This window comes from Strix aluco, chromosome Z (assembly GCF_031877795.1).
Source record: "Strix aluco isolate bStrAlu1 chromosome Z, bStrAlu1.hap1, whole genome shotgun sequence".
Lineage (NCBI taxonomy): Eukaryota > Metazoa > Chordata > Aves > Strigiformes > Strigidae > Strix > Strix aluco.
In genome coordinates this window covers 77,017,716-77,037,098 of record NC_133971.1, presented here as the reverse complement: position 1 = coordinate 77,037,098, position 19,383 = coordinate 77,017,716, and the positions used below count along the sequence as shown (strand labels likewise).

At 35.4% G+C, this 19,383-nt stretch overlaps 1 protein-coding gene across 5 annotated transcripts in view; it reads left to right on the top strand.

Moving 5' to 3' along the window:
- The window catches only part of CPLANE1 (ciliogenesis and planar polarity effector complex subunit 1), a 59,657-nt gene that overhangs the window by 27,876 nt on the left and 12,398 nt on the right, over positions 1 to 19,383 (top strand). For all 5 annotated transcript variants that reach the window (XR_012621665.1, XM_074812739.1, XM_074812737.1 and 2 more), the window contains exons 26-42: positions 50 to 983; positions 2,144 to 2,307; positions 3,302 to 3,438; positions 3,990 to 4,072; positions 5,185 to 5,267; positions 6,716 to 6,784; positions 8,283 to 8,475; positions 9,070 to 9,327; positions 9,509 to 10,252; positions 11,121 to 11,287; positions 13,554 to 13,683; positions 14,655 to 14,709; positions 15,807 to 15,911; positions 16,390 to 16,482; positions 17,523 to 17,635; positions 17,892 to 18,090; positions 18,350 to 18,594. Coding sequence is in view for 4 of the 5 variants with exons in the window: in XM_074812739.1 (XP_074668840.1) it covers positions 50 to 983; positions 2,144 to 2,307; positions 3,302 to 3,438; positions 3,990 to 4,072; positions 5,185 to 5,267; positions 6,716 to 6,784; positions 8,283 to 8,475; positions 9,070 to 9,327; positions 9,509 to 10,252; positions 11,121 to 11,287; positions 13,554 to 13,683; positions 14,655 to 14,709; positions 15,807 to 15,911; positions 16,390 to 16,482; positions 17,523 to 17,635; positions 17,892 to 18,090; positions 18,350 to 18,594 (3,772 nt within the window). In the remaining variant the exon portion in view is untranslated. The remainder of the gene's footprint in view (positions 1 to 49; positions 984 to 2,143; positions 2,308 to 3,301; positions 3,439 to 3,989; positions 4,073 to 5,184; positions 5,268 to 6,715; positions 6,785 to 8,282; positions 8,476 to 9,069; positions 9,328 to 9,508; positions 10,253 to 11,120; positions 11,288 to 13,553; positions 13,684 to 14,654; positions 14,710 to 15,806; positions 15,912 to 16,389; positions 16,483 to 17,522; positions 17,636 to 17,891; positions 18,091 to 18,349; positions 18,595 to 19,383) is intronic.

Genomic DNA, 19,383 nt, shown 5'->3' with positions numbered 1-19,383 from the left:
CTTAAAATGGATTTTCGTATTAACAGTACTTATGTTTGTTGTCTTACAGGGATAACGAACATCAGAGACAAGGAGAAATAGGTAGCAAAAATACCATATGGAAGATAAAAGCTCTTAACTGGAAAACAAAACATGAAGACAAAGTTTATGGAAAAGACATGCATAATCAATGTAATTTGCCTATAGTTGGTGCATGGGAATTTGAACGTGATGATGATGAATATTTTATTTTTTTAGAACTCTTTTTGAGTTACATTCTTGAGAGAGACCTGATAAAGTACAGTGACCTTGGAATTCCATTTCTTACTAGCTTTTCTGGACTTCTTCGAGAGCATGAATTAAACTCTCTGTTTTTTGATGTTCATACAACACTAAAACGTCGACAAAGCAAAACTAGAAGCCAGAGTGTGTTTAGAGCAGGGTCTTGCTATACTGTTACCCTGGCATCTTGTGATCCTGAAACAGTGTCTGTCTGTAATGAAAACCAAAATACTTTTGAAAATCCAAAAGTTGTACAGTCCGTTGTACAGACAGCAGAACGTTCTGTGCATAAGCTCATGAAAAGACTTAAAGAAGGATTATTTGGTTTAAAACACAAGTCAATTTACAGAGCTCAGCGTGACAATCAAGGAGTCACTGTTGCACCAACAAGCCAGGCCTTTCCTAACCATACTTCTTCTAGCCTGCAAACTCAGGCAACTTCTAAATACATTTACAAAACTGTTGATACAGGTGATATTGTACCAGGAGAAGAACTAGCTATAGTTTTGATGGATAAGTTGAGCAATATTGCAAAATTGCTTGAGTGGATGATCAGATGGTCTGATAAAAGACTACTTTGTGGTACCAATAAACAAGATTCCCTAGAAGAGGTTTTCCCAATGATACATGTGAAAACATCAGCAGCTGCTGTCCTTACTTCTTTGTGGCTGTTGGAACAGTTACACAGAGATGGATCTCAAGAAAAGAGCATAAAATTTAAGGTAAGAAAGAGGATGGACCAAGTGTCAATGAAATGTGTGAGTTATGCCAATAAAGAAGATCACACACGTTTACCTCATAGTTCTGTTCTCAGTAAAATCTGAAATATTGATCAATAGGCTTTCCTTTCAGGGTTGCTAGGAAAACAGAAACATTGCAGGAATACTGAAATTCTGTCTGTGGGAAGACTTTGGTCTTGGAAGAGATTAAAGTTCTCTTTGGAAGTCCTGTTTAAAATCTCATTCATTGATCTAGATACCACATTATTTGAGTAAATTCCTACAAGTTCAGTCATTGTGTCTAGTTTTAGACGTCTCATCTTTGAAGAAACCTAGTACTGGAGATAAGAGTGTGGAAAAACAAGATAAATAATAAAGAAATAGTTTCTCTGGGGACACTTGAATTTAAATTCATTTGTCTTTCAGAACAGTGCAGATACAGTCTAACTGGAGTATTTAAACTCGTTAAAGATTGGGGGAAAGTGAGTTTTGAATTTCTATGTAGCACTGTTACACAGAGTTGAAGAATGTGTGTTAATATAAAAAGAGATTTGCCAGAAGAACCTGATGAGTATTGCTTTATTTTATATTTAGGTACAACTGGATCACTCTTTAGTTTAATCTTCATGAAAGCCTTTGAGGGGAGAGGGTTGCGGGATTTTTTTGAAAAGGCTTTTCTCCCGTATCAAAAGAGATTTTATCTTGGTTTTGGTTTGTGTTTTCTGACAAGTGCCACCTGTATTTTACTTAAAACTTACTGCCAAAATTTTGGTTATATATGGCTTTTTGCCTCTCATACTGTCTTCAGTGATAATTTTAGAGTTTTGTATTACTCGTGATGAATGCCAAATCTTACTGTATATCTTTGTATAGAGTATATTTAATTGTCACATAGCATCTTTGACAATTGACACTCAGTTGATGCTGACAAATCTCTTATTTTATGTTTTCTTTGGATAATTCAGAGGACCATTGCTTCCCTTAAAGCAAAAAGGGGCAAAACTCGAGTTCCACAGCCAACTGTAAATCCAGAATTTCTCATCTCTGTAACAGAGAAAAGGATATAAGCATAAACATACTAGATGAATTTGTTGGTTTTTTTTTTTTTTAAAGTATCAGCTATGTTTTTTTTAACTACTAAACTTTCATTATCATTATTATAGAGTCCAGATAATCAGTATCAGAAAGAATTTGCATCTCTATCAGAAGCCCAGTCTAGGACAGAGAAAGGAAGTAGTATGGACAAAGGCTCTTCCATACTGAACAGTCCTCCTCTTGATGTCCACACTGTGCAGCCCTATGGTGATCTTTGTGAAACTGGTTTTGGGTAATTACATTTTTTTAACCTAAGAACTCTAGCTGGTCATAATTCCTCAGCTAAGCAGCATGTCAGTATGCAGAGTTCTACTGTTACTACATGTTGTATACATGTTTAGTTTTGAGTGCAAAGTCAAACTCATGCATTTTGTTTACAGCTGTCTGAGGCAGATTAAATGTTCATTATCACATGTACCTCTAGGTAGAAAGCAATGTAGCTGTTGTATATGAAGTGAATTGTAAGTAGTTGTTTATAAATTTAGTGATGTGGAAATGGAATCTAGATTTCTGATATAATTGATATTACGGTTTTCTGAAAAAATCCAGATAACTTTCACTCTAGTGTAATTTTCTTTGTGGAGATGAGAGTTTACAATGTTAAGTTTATTTTTCCCTGGATCTGTAATCTAGCTATGTTCATATCTGTGCATGTCAGAAAAATAGATGGAAAAGAGTACATATTTTATTTGTTAATTTGTTAATTTAATACCTTAGACAGTTCTGAAAGTGGAGATTCCTTAACCTGAAGTCCTTTCTGACGTTGCTCTTGATCTTCTGCTGCACTAAAGAATCAAAAGATCTTTTGGTATTAGTATTCTGAGACAATATTGTGTGTCTTCTCTGACAAGAATTTTTTTTTTTAATAAAGGAGGTTTCTGTGAGGGAGATAAATGTAATCTTAACCAGATGATTTTGAAATCATGGTACAGTTTATGCCTTCCATTTTTGGTAGATCATATGTGTTATATTTTTCTGGAAACAGCCCATCTGAAAGGCTGTACCATTAATGTCACTAAAATATCACAGCTATACCAAAAAATATTATTAATCCTGGTGTAAGTGAAATTCAGAGAGGAAATTTGTATGAACATAGATTATATCACAGCAGTGTTTATTTTGCAATTCTGCACTAGCCTGCAGTCTGAGAGAAACAGTATACTTAAACTAGTCAGATACTTGTATTATTTCTATTGTTAATTACCTTTTGTAATTCAAATTACCAGAATGTCTACAAAGTCGAAATATTCTGATGAGAAGGAAATTAATTGCGGGACTTATTCTATACCTCATATGACTGAAGATCTTAATGAAGTGAGACCATTTGTTCAGGAGGAGTTAGATGTAACATCAGAAAGAGAAGGTTTGTTTTTATGGTATATTCTTTTACTATGGTCTGACACATAAACAGTAGGAATTTTGCCTGAATAGGATTATATGTCCCTCTGTTATTTAATCAAAAAATGGAAATAAGTTGTTCATTGTTCTGCTGAAATTATTATTGTATCTGTTTTGTATTATAACTAATTGTTATACGATTGCTTTCTCAAGACTTTCTGGTCAGTTTTTCGCTTACGTAACTTTCTGCTATAGAAATATTAGCATATTTCATCCCCTCATTTCTTTTCATTCCAAAAATAGTCATGCAACTGTGTAAAATGGTTTGAAAACTGTAAGAGCTGAATATGTCTAGGTTAAGTTTGTCATATTCCTACCATGAAAATAAGCTTTTTTTTTCAAGTACATGCATCATCACTAGTAATAACACAAATTTTGAATTTGCTGAGACATCTCTCAAACCATTTCTTCTTGCTATGGAAAAAGTGGACTCATGTGACCAGCTGACAGAAATCACATAACAGTGCTATATGTCATGTAGTTTTCTGATTTAGAGTAATTATGTTTATTTTATAGAGTTCTTTGAGGAGCCATATGAAACTCCAAAGAGCCCTGATGGCTCTGTCAAGATCAAACCTGTAGAACATCAAAGAGGAAAGGCAAGTCACCATCTTGCATAGAAGCATCAAATTATTATGAATACTCTTTTCAAAATACTCCGAATTCCTCAGTATACTTAAGAAATTGAGGGCTTAAAGCATTTAGGATTGGTGAATTTTTTTCCCTGTTAATAATAAGTCACAAGTAATTAAGCGGTGGTAAAGTGAGATCTGCTGTAAGCGCTATTGAAAACTGATTCATTGTTTGTAAAACTAAATGTGTATATGCCTACATATTTAGTATGTAGTGTTATACATTTTAACATATTAATATAAAATTACGTATGCACACATATATACAAAAGCATGTGAATTTAAAAACATGGTCTTCTGGTTAATTGACCAGATTTTCATGTGTATTTTGTTATACTAGAAAGCTGTATTAACAACTTTTTTTTTCTTTAAAAGTGTGTGCTGTCTCTGAAGTTGTCACAGGGTGATTAAGTAAAGAATCTACCACTTACTTGTTTTTAAATTAAATATATAAAGATGTTTATTTTGCTCCTGCCTGAAGACTCAAATCTGTAAACAAGCCTTGTTTTTTCATGTACCATCTTTGGTCATAAGTCTGCTTTCTTTGAAGTTGGCTAAGGGCTGTTATGCTGAAATGTGGATTGCAATGCAATGAGTTTACTTGCCTGTAGTACTCCAGATTCAGTGCTGTTAATGGGATTAAATATATTCTGGTCTTCGATGCTACAGTGCATATTACTATCGTGAATCTGTGGCATGTGTAAAATCCTACATTTGTTTCAGTTTCTTAGTCTGTAGATAATTTGTGTGTAATAGGGTTATTTCCACATTTTCGTCTTTATCTAGGGGATTCAAGATTAGCAGACTGTATTTCCAGGGTACTATACAGATAGGAATTTGAAAATAAAATCTCATAGTTATGACTTAAAAAGAAGAATGATCAGATGAGTCATTAGGATATCTTCTTGTTTCTGATCTGTAGCTGTCCTCTGATAAGTATGTAATTTTGATTATTTTCAGTGAGATTTTTTCAGGTGGCTGATTAACTAGAATTATGTTTGCCTTAGGCTAAGAAAATAATACTTTCTTGCAGCAGAAGTGGGATATAAAATTTACAGATGTATCTTTTTGTATTACAGCAGGTCTCCATTTCAGATGTAGATAGTCCCCAGGAAGATCAAGAGGTGGAAGAAACAAAGGAAGTAATGGCTGAACAGAATGTGTGAGAGACTTTTTTTTGTTGATTTAATTTCTCTTTTAACTTTGCTTAAAAATCTAAAGTAGTTTTATAATTATGGTATCCAGTGAAGTCTCAGTGGGTTCTTCCTGTTGTTTATAAGCAATAAACTCATAATTTGAAACAAAATCAGTTATATTCTGTTTCACATAGACAAAGTACTGGGTGGATTATTTTAGTAATGATGAAATAAAAGAGGCATGGTTTGTGGGAAGGTGTATTTTCTATCTGGGAAAAGGATAGAGAATAACTGGAAAAACTTTCAGATGCGCAATTTCTGCTCCACACCTGAAATAGGAGCAGCATCTTCAGGCTAAACAGAGGTGGAGAGCTGTTATTCTAGGAAATTTTAACAGTTAATTTGTTACACAACGTAGAAGTAAGAGAGGTTGGTGTCTAGAAAGCAGAAGGTGAGATAAAAAGGGATATGGACAATAAGCTTGTTAGCTCCTGAAAGAGGGACGGAGGTATTTTACAAAACTTAAGAAATTTTCTTCATTATGATTTTTTTAAAGTGTTGTGTTTTAAAATATCTCTACATTTATAAGATAATGTATATAAAATCATAGAAACAGTCCATAAACCTGATTGTCACATCATCTGTTAGAATAGATTACTGCTCCGTTTCATTTCTCCAAAGTTTTTCAAGGGAAGAAACTTTGAACCCTGTGTTTAGATATTCTGTTATATTTACCATGAGGAATCTTGGTCTTCTGAGATTTTTTCATTTGTTTTAATGACAGAAAAATATTGACCTGTTGTTACTCTTCCAGTTAGCTTTCTTCTTGAATCCACCAAATTTGTAGTAATGAAACCTTTTCCTCTGATATACATTGCCTGAATATCTTAATATTTAGAAAATCTTACTAATTGTGATGGCATATAAATAAATATTCCTGTGTTTATATAATGTTTGTGAAAAACTTTCAAATGGCTTATTTCAGAAAGAATCTTCTGCTGTTTTAAACTGATATGTTTTTGTTCTGAAAGAAACAATAACTGCACATAAGATGTCCCGCAAGGATTTATGATGATACTGGCTTTTTAAGGAAGGGAGATTGTAATGATATTAACAGTATTGCTTAAATTGTATTTTCTCCTCTTTTGTCAACTCCGATCAACCTCTTTTTTGCCTGCTGTTTGTGTTGAATAGACAGAACTTTTCAGTGATTTTGTTTGAGTCAGTTTCTAATTGCTAGGGAGACAAAGCATGAATGTCAATATTTGCCAGCTCAGATTGCAGTGTAATGCAGTAATTAAAGCAATGCAGATGAGTACAGCTCTGATCAGATGGCTTGCAGGTATTTCATGTCATACTAATTCAAATAACGTTTCCAGGAGATTATATATATACACACACACATATAAAATGAAAATAAACAGCATAACAAATATTGTAGTGTTTACAATACTAATTTTGTCTTTCTTTATAGCATGACTGAGGTTGTTACTAGCACCATTTCTCACTCATTCTCTTTAGAGCAAGACGCAGAAGTTCCCAGGTAAGATAAACCTATGATGTTTTATATAATAAAAAATGGTCTATCCCTTTTAAATTTTCAGTCTGAAGTAAGATGATGTGTAGATTTGATTACAAAATATTTGCAGGTGTAATGTATGTGTACCTGCAAACTGTAGTACTAAGTAGCCTTCCCTGAAACCTTGAGGATCATACACTCTTGCATATTGTCCAGAATACCACGTGAATCAAGCATGTTAATTCAGAGGTACCAGATTTCAAGAGAAGTGGTACTTTTTGTTTTCTGGTTCCAGGCAGAATCATTATAATTATATAATATTACTGTAGAAAATACATTTTTACATAAAACACCTGAACAATAACATCATAAACTGATTGATATTTTTACAAAAATATTAAAATGTATATGTCCTGCAGCAATTGCTAGATAGACATAATATTTATATAAACAAGGAGAAGGTTGAAACTGGGAAAAGGGGTCAGGGGTCAATCTCAGGCTTTCACTTCTAGAACAGTCCTCTAGGAGTTTTTTCAGTTTAGAGGAAGATAAGAACTACGCATCCTTCTGGATTCCATTTTCATGCATCTCTAATCTCATTTCCTTCTTGAGATTTTCATGACAACTTTTAAAAAAACCCTCTTCTCAAACTTGGAGTGTTTAGGGCCATAGTTACGCATTCTAATTGTCTTCCAAAAGATTTCCTGTGCCCCCTCACAACTATTGCATATACAAAACCTTTTCAGTATTACTTACTAGTCATTGCTTTATGCTTCTATTTCTTCACATCCTTGGGGGCCATCCTGTTCAGTTGTGAAAAATCCTCCCAACGGTTGCCTGTACCCATAGCAATGTCAGCATTTTTCTTAAACAGAGAAATGTCTTTTGAATCAATTTCTGTTGATGTAGGTAAAGCCCTTCAGTTTCTTCATTACTGGATGTAAATCCTGCCTCTCTCTTCTTCATTTAAGGACTTCATCTACTTAATAGTCTCTACCTACTAAAAGATCTAATCATTTCTGTTGGAAAATTCTGTATGTTGTATCATCTGGTACATGTTACTTTAATTCTGATCTGACATTTTGTTGTTGAGTTTTAATTTCAAGTATATAAAGGCACTTATTTTGTTAAGTGAAAGTGAACATCTGCCATCTCTCTTATTTCAGCTAATAATGTCCTCCATTTTCAGCTGTTTGCTTTTATGACTCACCAGGCCCTCTTTCTGTCCAGGTGTTTTCTGCCTGTATCTCTAGTGAAGATACCCTCGTGACTAAAAAAATCGAATAGAACTTAAATCTTTACTACTGTTTTTCATTCATATTAGGAAGTGTTAGGAAAAGGATGTCATACATACTCTTCAGTGAAGATTGTGCAGGTTAATTATTAACTTGTTCCTACAAATTAATTGTGCTTTAGAAAAATGAAGATATCTGTAAAATTTTCTGGATTGATTTAAGACAACTTTATATAGGTGTTCTGAACTATGAATGTGTTTCATAGTTTTGGTCTTTTCCTTCTTAAGCAATACAGAGATTTCTCCAAGTGATAGTCAGCCTTCTCAGACCATTGTGTCAGCTATGTCAAGTGTTGCCTCCAATACTTCCATTTGTGCAAAGAAGCAAGAAGTCAAGGAAGAAGTCCCTACAGAAGAGAAACAAAACACATCAGAAACTGTCAGGCAGATGCTCCAAGATGAAATGTTTAAGTTAGTTCAGGTGAGAACATCTCATTATTGAAAATAGTGTTCACAGTACAAAACAATGGAGATAATTAGTTTTAAAGGTATTCTGCCTGTGGTTGTTTTTGAAAGAGATCTCTAGTTCTATGTAAACCACTGTGAAAACTTATTTTAGACTTAACTCTTGTTTTTGACTCAAGAAAATGAGTAATATGATAATAAAAATTTGAGTGTGTTTTAGTTCACATAACTCAGAGTGCTCTAATAGTATAGATTAGGAAAAATTCTGAATCTGTAATAACTTTGCAGCTATACTAGGATTTAATTTTTGTTAGTACATTGAGACAATTTTATGTGACCTTACATTTACTCAAACTTCACAAAAAATGTGAAGGCATTTGTCTTGCTGTAGCATAACCTGTCTGTGGCAGGTATTTAATGTATCTGAAAAGAAAGCCTAGTACAATAAGTGTAATCATAGATAGGAATTGTTATTGAAACTTTGGGATGTTTATTTTGTCACCTATATTAACAGGATAATGAACAGTTATAACATAGACTAGACATAGAATTTTTGTTAAGATTCCTGTTAAAGTTGTTTACAGTGTTAACTTTTTATGTGTGTATCCAGCTACAGCAAATCAACTTCATGAGTTTAATGCAAATAGTGCAGTCATCCTTTGCCAACCTGCCAAATGTGCAACACATTTTGCAACAGCATCAATCTGTTCACCTGGAAGGAAGCCAGCCTGCACACACTGCTGAAGGCAATGGCTCTCTGAAAACACAACTGCCCACTCAAGACGATAAAGGAAAACCAGGTCGGAAGAGCTCTGATTTTCAACCAAGGAATACTTTAAGAGATGAAAGCAGCAATGGCCATATAAAAGTAGGCATATCAAAGTGTCATTTATGAAGACTGTTCTATATATCTGATATGTTATCTGTCCTGTTAAATTAGGAAATGTTTTTGCTGTAGACAAAAAAGATACTATTTTTGTGCATATTTAGTGCATGGTTGCTATTTCAACATATGTTTAAATGCTCTTCTGTTTGCTTCTCTGATTTAGAATCATCTGGATGTGAATGTTTCTTTTAACCTATTAGAAAGCCACAGCAGAGAAACAGGATTTATGATACCGTCTCAAGATTTGCATTCTTCAGCACCTACTGAACCAGTTCCTCTCCTAGCTCCTTCTGCAGACATCCAGAAAACACCAAAGCTTATCCCTATTGAAAAAAACCTGAATTACTCAAAGGGATTTCCGTTGCTTAGGCTTAAATCAGGTTATCATTCCAAACCAGAATTTTTACATCCAATAGAAATGTCATCAGCTTTTGCTAGACCACCCCCAGTACCACGAGTAGCTTGGGGTTCATCAGATCCCTTATGGAACCATCAGTCATCACACACACCAGGAAAGAGTAAGTCAAAAGAAGATTTGAACATGAATAGATATGAATCTGAGATCCCAAGGCAAATGCATGAGGAAAAGAAAACATGGGCAGAAGCAGTGCATAAGGGACCTCCCAAACTCCTGAGTCTAGGTCAGCATGAAGGACAGCAAGAAGTTTCACCTGAGAAGCAGTTCTCTGCAAATGTGAATATGGACAAAGCACTGATCACTCAGAACCTGTCTGGTATTCCACTATTGCGACTTGACCCAGTGCCTAGAGTTCCACCATTTGTAAGGCAGCCCATCACTACTACTTTAATACCTGTTAAACCTGCAACAAAGGAGGCTGACTGCAGAGAAACAGTGCAGCGCACAGGAATAACACTACTCCGTGCTGATTTATCTCAAAAAAAGAAGGTACTGGATTTAAATAATATATTTTTCTAAGTTCTAGGGTTTTTTCAGTTTCATGGTTTCTTATTCATCAAAAATAAGTTAATGTTTCCAGACTATGAAATATGGAAGTGTTCAGCACAGCTAACAGAAAGGATCTGAAACTAAAGTACCTTCTTATTGGCATGTCAATATGAGGCAGGCTGCAAGCTTGAAAATGTTTTTAATGACATTAGATTGATTCCACATTCCATAGTTCATTGACACCACAGTTCATTAATAATGAATGTAAGGAATTTACTATCTGAAATACTGGATAATATTTATATGGTAAAAAATAGTTCTGTTTTTACAGAAATTTAAATTAAATTTAAAATCAATGCAATAAGAAATCCTCTTTTGTAAGGACAGAAATGGAATGCTGAAAGGCTTGGTAAGAAAACCTTATCTTCTGGATGTTGAGGACCTGATGTTTTGAAAAGTGTTGTTGTGATAGACTCATATGCTTGCGCATTCCAGTTGGAAAGAATGGAAATGTTTTTCCTTGAAAGGTCCTTCTTTAGTCCCTGTCTACACTGCACAGTTCCTACCTTCATCCTCGACTACATACATTAGAAATGCAAATACTAGTGAAGCACATTCTGTGGAGAAAATGCATATATTTTAGTTTACTTTCAGAAAATAGTTTACACATGTACACATGAGCTGAGATTCTGGTCTGATGCTGTTAATACTACGTTTTCTTTCTCTACAAATTGCTACAGCAGTTGTGTTTGTTTAACTGAAATTCAAACTGGACCTGCTCTTTTCATCCAATCTACTTGGAGTTCCCCTCTCTGCTTCTGCACTGGTGTTTCATGTTTGCTTTTTTCTCTCTCTGAATACTTTTCAGGTACCAAAACTCATTCCAGTTCAAGATATTATTGCATTTGAGCAACGCCGCCAGCATCATACTGTATCCGGTTCTTCCTTTGGACAAGACCAAACTAAACCTATCCAGTTACTGAGAATTGATGTTGAACCTTTCAAACTAAGAGATGTGCAGAGTAATAGAAAAAGGCAAGCCAAACTTTTAAAGTGGGTCTTCATTTTGAAAGATTTACTGGTAACTTATACCTTCTAGCTTTGAAATCAGTGGGAGTTTTTACAGCAGCTTCAAATAAAGTGGGATTGGATGTAATTCTCTCGGTGGAGAATGAATCTTGATGGCAAATATTAGTGAAGATGCAGCAGGAGAAGTATAGCATTAGGGCATGAAGGGGTTGTTGCTGTTACCAGGCTCATAGGGTGAAGATTCATGCAGAAATGTTTTTTATACCAATGTCTGTGATTTAAAGTCGTCTTGTTACCTGGCTCTTCGCTACATACTTTTTATGAAATGCTTTGCTGCTTACGCAATGAATCTTAATAGACTACTGTCTGCACTGCATATTGTCACTGTTTGGAGTAATCTTCAAGAAGGAAGGGATTACACTTTTTCCATATAATTCATGGTACAGACTCTGTTTCTGAATCCAGAAAGTGATTAGCAAAATTCCTGCTGAAGGGATGTTTTATTTTGTTTTGCTAGGTACGTTATTCATTACTTTTGAAATTTGATTTATTCTTTGTTAATGTCATGGTTTGAACCCAGAGGGCAGCTGTGCAGCACGCAGCTTCACTCACCGCTTCCCCCTCAGGAATGGGAAGGAGGAAATAAAGCAAAAGGCTTGGGACTCGAGATAAAGGAGGGATGACTCACCCATTATGGTCATGGGCAAAAGACAGACTCATTAGGGGAAGAAGAAGAACATAAATTTAAATTTAATTCAAACACTAACAACAACACTTAACAGAGTAGGACGGTGAGAAGTGTCACCACATCTTCAAAACACCCTCCCCTACCCCTTCCTTCTTAGGCTCCCGATTTCTCTACCTCCTACCCCCCAGTGGTGCAGTGGGCAGGGAATTGGGGGGTGCAGTCAGTCCTGCCTCTCCTTACTCCTCAGGGGTAGGACTCCTCACATTCTTCCCCTGCTCCAGCGTGGGGTCTCTCTCACGGGAGGCAGTCCTCCACAAACTTTCTCTGACTTGAGTCCTTCCCATGGGCTGCAGACTCTTCCTGAGCTGCTCTGGCTTGGGTCCCTCCCACATGTTGCAGTCCTCCCAGATCCGAACTGCAACGGTTGGGGCTTCCCTCAGGTCTTCTTCAGGCGCAGACACCTGCTCCAGCGTGGGGTCCTCCACGGGCTGGAGGTGGGCATCTGCTCCACCGGTGACCTCCATGGACTGCAGGGGCATGGGCTGCAGGGGAGTCTCTGCTCCGGTGCATCTCCCCCTCCTCCTCCTCCTCCTTTCTTCCACTGACCTTGGTGTTTGCGTAGGTGTCCTCTTTGCAACTCCTCCTCACAACTCCCACTTCTCCTTCCAGGTTCCCCTTAAATACATTATCACAGAGGTGCAGCCACCATCGCTAATTGGCTTGACCTTGGTCATAGGTGGATCCGACTTGGAGCCGGGGGAACTTCGAGAAGCTTCTCAGAGGGTCCACCACTGTAGCTCCCTCCCCCACTACCAAAACCCCCCTGCCACACGTGCAAACCCAACACAGTTATTTGATTGCACAAGCAGTTAAAACAGTTTGTTTAAGCTGCATATATATCATTGTTCAGTTCTCATATAATCTTGATAGATTCCTAACGTTTCACAGAACTGTGGAAGAGTTAATGGCATTGCTGCATCTGGAACAGAACACTTGCTTCAGATCACTATGCTTTTAACTCTGGCAGTTGGAAACACAGACTCTGAGTTTTTCACACTTAAGGTGAGAAACAATTGATACATAAGTAACTGCAGCTGAAGTTTAGCATACCTGTTTTGATATTATCAGCTTGAAGCTACAGTTGTTGTACTTATCTGATAATAAAGAAAATTTGCAACTTTTTGAGTGAAATAGTTAATTAGAAAGTTTCAACGATAACAGAGGTTTGTTTCTTGCTGGAGTACTTCTTACAGGCATTTTGTGTAGCAATGAATATTATGCACAAAATATAGATATGGAATGTTACACAGTTTGTAATATTTGATATAAATAGCTTATTAGACAATTTACAGATTTCGGTTGATTGTTAAGTGTTTTTATGAGTTCCTACAACAATTTTATGTAGGTTTCTGATAGGCAAAAATAGTGCTTTGAACTGATCTGTATGCAGCAGTTGTGTTTCTCTTTCCACATTTATTTCAGTGTATATTTCTTAATAGGTAAGATTTCTTAGAAAACAATAATAGGTATTTTTATTATTTCAGTGCAATTCTTATTTTTTATTTGTAATTATTATGTTGACAGACAAAAGAGGCATGATAAGAAACAAATGAAAGAGAAGGAGGAAAAGAAGAAATCAAGTGTGTCCTTCCATCCTACTGACTCCATCATCAGTATTAGTGATACAGTGATGGTTGTTGAATCAGGGACTGAGGTATAGAAGAATGTTTTATTCTTTGCTTTTTTCCATTCAAGTATTAACAAGAAACAAAGAAGTAGGAAACTGTAAACCAAAATGATCGTGTAAATCTCCTCCAGGCTCTAGCCTAGTAACAGTATATGTCTTTCATTCATATACCTGGCATTTCCTGTAAACAAGATTTATTTTTATAAAGTATTTTAAGGTTGCTTTTGTCTTTCCTGGGACACAAACTTGTCTATTTTGATAGGATATTTGTCTGTATGTACTTTTAAAGTAAATATATGCACAAACACTAATTGCTTTAAAAAAAAAAAGTTTAGCCTAACAGTGAAGCTAGGACAAATGACCCAGGCATTATTGTTTTCACATGAGGCTAGGTGATGACAATATAAGAGTGAGGATGAGGAGCACAAGGTCTTGTTTTTGTCTCAGCCAAGAAACTGAGAAGAGAAACTTTTGTCAGGCTGCATTTTGATTTATGCACTTCTGCTGTTTGTTTGCCTAGGCGTTTTTGATATCTTTAACATACTTGGGGGTTATTCTTGCAAGTACCAGATTTCAAGTTGGAATGCTACCAGATTTAAAGCTATCAGCAGGCTCTGTTTCTGGTCTGTTCCATACCTTCTTTGAGACTTCCCTGTACAGCACAGAAGCTGGAGAGCCTCAGCAGACCTGGGAGATCTTAATTATGGTACAGCAGAGAGAGCATATAGTCAAAGAGGAGTGAGGAATTTGTTTTACTGCAAATCACCCCGAGGTGGGGAAGTGTGTTACGTAGTCAATAATTCCTGACTATGTAACTAAAAGTTGGAATGGATCAGAGGAATTAAAAAAGGGAGTAAGAAAAGTACGTTACAATGATTATTTTTTCCTTCCAAATCGTTACTCAGAGGAGGTATATTGGAAAATTTAACATCATCAAGAAAGCCTTTAATTGTCATTGGAACTATTTTTAAAGATAATTCTTTTTCTCCTTACATTAGGGTCAACAAGGAAAATCTACATCTTCCCTTCAGGATAGTTTTTTCATTTCAGTGGGCAAGTACAAGTCTTTTTAATGCTTTGAGTGCTTAAATAAAATAAATCGAGGAACAGAAGCTTGTTAGATTTCAAAGGAAAACTCTATAGTCATCAATATGTTTAAAAACTCAAATTGTGTAGTCTGTGTGCAATACAGCATAATGGCTTATGGGATCTTACCCCAGGAAATTAAGACGACCTTTCAGGATGTGCAACAGATACTCAGTCTTTTTTGGGGATAGTCAGTTTTTAGGGGATTGATGTAGAGGGAGAGAGATGCAGACAAATTTAAGATCCTTTATTAATTATCTATAAACTCAAATTAATTCTCCTGAGAATTATAGAAGTATTTTAAGTTTTCTGAAAAATAAGTGATAATCTTGTATTTATGGTTATAAACAATGGACTTCATGAAATAACAGTATGTTCAGTGAATTTCAGTAACTGTGGTTCACAGTGATTTCTGCTCATGTGATTCATCAGAAGAATGCTGTAAACAATGCTTTGAAATTCTAAATCTGTTTTTAAAAGGTGTTATTCCAATTTTACTTGCCTCCATAGTCTAATTACATGAAATTTAAGGCTCTTTTAAAAGAAAATGAATGTTTACAATATTTCTAGATTGCAAATGAAGACCGTGCATATAGAAAGATATGCTTCTTTCTAGTCATTAATTCAGCACAATGTTTAGTCCTATCCAAGGACAAAATACACAGTCCATTCTCTGAACTTTGGCCTTAGAGAAATACTGGCTTGCAAAGCTCTGTAGAAACATCAATAAATAAAGGTATACATATCATAAATATTTCCCCCCTTTTAAAATATGAAATAGATTTTTTAAATTTAAAAATTACATGTCCAAACTGAGCCTTGATATTACTTCATTATAACATTGTAAGTTTCAGTACAGTTGCATACTCACATAAGGCAGGTAGTAGAAACTTTTCTTGAAATCATTCATGAAGTATGCTTAGAGAAAGGTTTACATTTTAATCTGTCAGAAATGCAAAGAAAAATCTGTTGGAGCCCTTAGTTTTGACTTAATATAATTGGTTTCATAGGTTTCTAATTCTTGCGTTATTTGTAGACACCTATTGTGTGTTATCACATTTTAGACACAATGGGGGAAGCAATTACTACTTCAGCAGATCTACATTACATGGCTTCTACAGGAAAAAAACCAGCAGAAACTCAAGATGCAAGTACGAATACTCACCCAGGTGAGGGCTACCTATGTGACCTACAGCAACCAACTATTTCTGGTATTGCTTCTTGTTAATTGTGATATTGGGTCAGTTTCCAAAATGGAGTAAGTTTTTAAAGAGAGTAACATTTTTTTGCACAGTAACTTTTTGTTTCAAAAAGTATTAAACCAGGAGATACTGGAATACAAATTACAAAATATTAGTTAAAATAATTACAAAAAAAAGTATTACTGATGCAATTATGTAAGAGTCTCTACATGCTTTCTGTAAGTTCTGCTGTGGCTTTTTTCTGAAAGCTCCTTTTAACTTAGCTTGACTTTATCTAAACGTATTTTAGACAACATTTCACATGTGACTGAAATTGTTTTCTTGCCTCTTACCCCAATTTTGCTTTGACTGTGAGCTGGGAAATCAGAAACATAACATTCAGATAATGCCATTGGTGTCTTTCCTTAAATTCATGCATTTTGGTTTTGTTGTTTTTCCTATCAAGCGCTCGATTCGTATCAGGATGTTGGAATCAGTGCTGGAAATGAGGTTTCTGAAGTTCGAAAAAATGAATCAGTCATGTCTGTTCCTGTGTCAGGTGTGGCTTCAGTCTTTCTCAACTTCATTTTTTGTTTGGGAAGTCTATAAAAATGTTACAATTTTAACATGTTTTTTGTCCATGGGTAGCTTAATGCAGGATATAGGTAAGAAGATGCTAATTCATCTGACTTCTTGAGGCCAAATGTGGAATACTACTTTATGAAAATTTTGGCAGGAATTTTTCATGCTGCAATGTACCTATGCTTTTGTATTCCTGTATAAGGAAGGTAAATGTGTGGATTTAAGCTTGGGTTTAGTGCTGCTTAATCTTGGGGAGTTGGTGTTATGTAGACCAGATGAATTGATCAGTGGGATGTTGAGACAGATCACAGCTGCACATGAAGTAGAGCTGTAGTAGCTCAACTAATTGTATGGTTGTTCCATGGACCTGCTAAGTTGTGTAATATCTATATGTCAAGTAATAGTGTTTCAGTCTCAAGTAGGAATTTTATTCCCAATCACTCATCTTTTGGGTCAGTTTGTAGAACAAAAAATAGAAGGTAACTGATTTTGGACTGAAGAAGATTTATTTCGGTTTCGGTTTTCTCCCCTCTCCTTGATAAATTGTACTATGTAGAGTTCAGTACTAAGAATTTTTCCTTTCTTTTAAAATTCAACAGTGTTTTTCCATGTGGAAGATTATTTTACTACATCACGTGACTTCTTTGCAGATAGTTTATTAGAGGTCTTTCTAGCTGAGTAGTATCATTTGGATCAAATAAAGATGCAGATTTTTTTTTGACCTATTCAGGAGGGAATTGGAAATGAATAGCAATTTAGATAGCAGCATGTTGCTTTCATTTTGATCCTTTGAGTATTTTTCTGCTAATTAATCACCAAAATGAAAAATAATTTAGTAACTTATTGTTAGAAGCAAATATTAAAGTATCCTGTTAAGCTACATTGTCTTATTTTTTAAAAGAGATGCTAATCAAAGCTTTTTTATTTAGAGAATTCAGACCTGTTTCCAAATGGTTTGTCTGAGGTTTCATGACTTTTACTGTAAATATAATGCTGACTATTATTCTTTTCTCATAGAATCATCTAGTGCCCCTGAGATACTACCCCCAGATATGTATTTAAACCTGAGACTACCCACTGAAGTGAATGAGACACCTTTACCATCCTTTCTGTCAGATGCGTCTGATTTGGTTAGTGGTCCAATGTACATACAGTTAAAACACATTTTAAGTATACTGTTCTGTCTTACCTCACGAATTTGGGTTCTTTATATCTGGATGAGTCATTGTATAATACTGTAGGGAGGATTGTAGTTATTTTCTCCAAAACAAAAAGACTTTCAACTCAAAGTGGTAAGAGGTAGACCCAGAAAATGGTTACCAATGTACTGTAAACAGTGTATACAAAACACATCCTGTATTTCTTAATAACTTTGTTCTTGTTCAGAGTGAACATGAATATATCAGTGTGATTGACATTGAAGACAGGGATATCCTTAACAATTTGCCCATGATACCTGAGTCTGCAGAAGAGCTAGCTACTGCACAGCAGAATGAGAAGTTTGAAATTCCATCTACTGCAAAACTTCATCCCATGGCAGCTTCTGTTACTAATGCAATTCCACCCAAGGCACTTCAGAAGAAAGGTAAACCATTTCGTTTTTAAATCAAATAAAAAAGCTATACACTTTTGTTGTCATACTCTTGCCTCCCACAGAAAACCTGCAGACTTTCCCCAACTCACATCCTGCTTTTTTACTTTGATACATTTGACTTCTTTTGTGACAATTCCTGCCTCCTAAAGCATACTATGCAACATACAGCACAGCTATGCCTAATTACTTGCAGTAATTACAGTTTTGAAGTTTATTTAATGATGTTGGTGTGCTCTTTTTTTATTTCAAGATGATCATCTGAAAAATGTGTCAAGCCAAGTGCAAAAGGAAGATAAGAAGTCGCCTTCTGCTAGAGATAGTGTAACCTGGGACGTAGTACATGAATATGACAGAACTACTGCTTCTTCAGGGCTTCCATCCAAAGTAATTGGCAAAAATTACTTTTCCACAAAGCAGCAGGAAATGTATATGCGGTTACAGACGCTACAGAACATAGCAGAAAATATGGAGGAGGATTTCAGAAATACCAGACTGGTGAGTTCTGACTGCTAACTGTTGTGTCTGAAACTATTTGTCTTTCAGCTGAGGACAAAATTTATGTTTAGGAATGATGTATTTTCAAATCTGCTTAGTATATGTTGAGAGAGATTGAGAATAACGTACACTTCTTTCACATGTAGTGTTGCATCTGTTAGTTGACACGGTTACTTAAAATAGACCAAATACTGGCCAGAATGGCGATGTTCTTAGTGAATGGGCAGAATATATTTAATTTTTCTGTTACTGCTAAAATGGAATAGCACAAAAGTTCAGGCTGAGCAGGAGACCTTTTTGGCAAAGATTTCTGCAGTTATACCTCTGCAGACTATTAATGTGACTATTTCCGGAACCAGTTCACATTATTTCATAAAATATTTGCATTTTTAACATATTTATAAAGCTAAGCATAGAAGTAAAATAAACTGCATTTTGGACATAGTGCATTGAGATGATCTTAAAGTATAATTCAGGAATTACTGTTTTATAGGTCATGACAGAGATAACAATAAAAAGTAAAAATTTTCAACAGACTGACCTCTTAATACTACATCTAGTTTAATTTGTCCAGAACTTCAGGTGTGGCTGACTTTAGGTGTATGTGAAATGGGGAATGCTGGCAATTACTTTTTCACATTACTTTGACCTTTTTATTAAGTTCAGAGCAAACTGGGAGTGACTAATTCAAGACTGAGCCAGTAGGTTCTGATTTTACCCAGCTGGTAAAAAAAATTTCATCTTGCACATCACGAAAACTGAATAATTTTCCAGTTCCTGTAGATATGG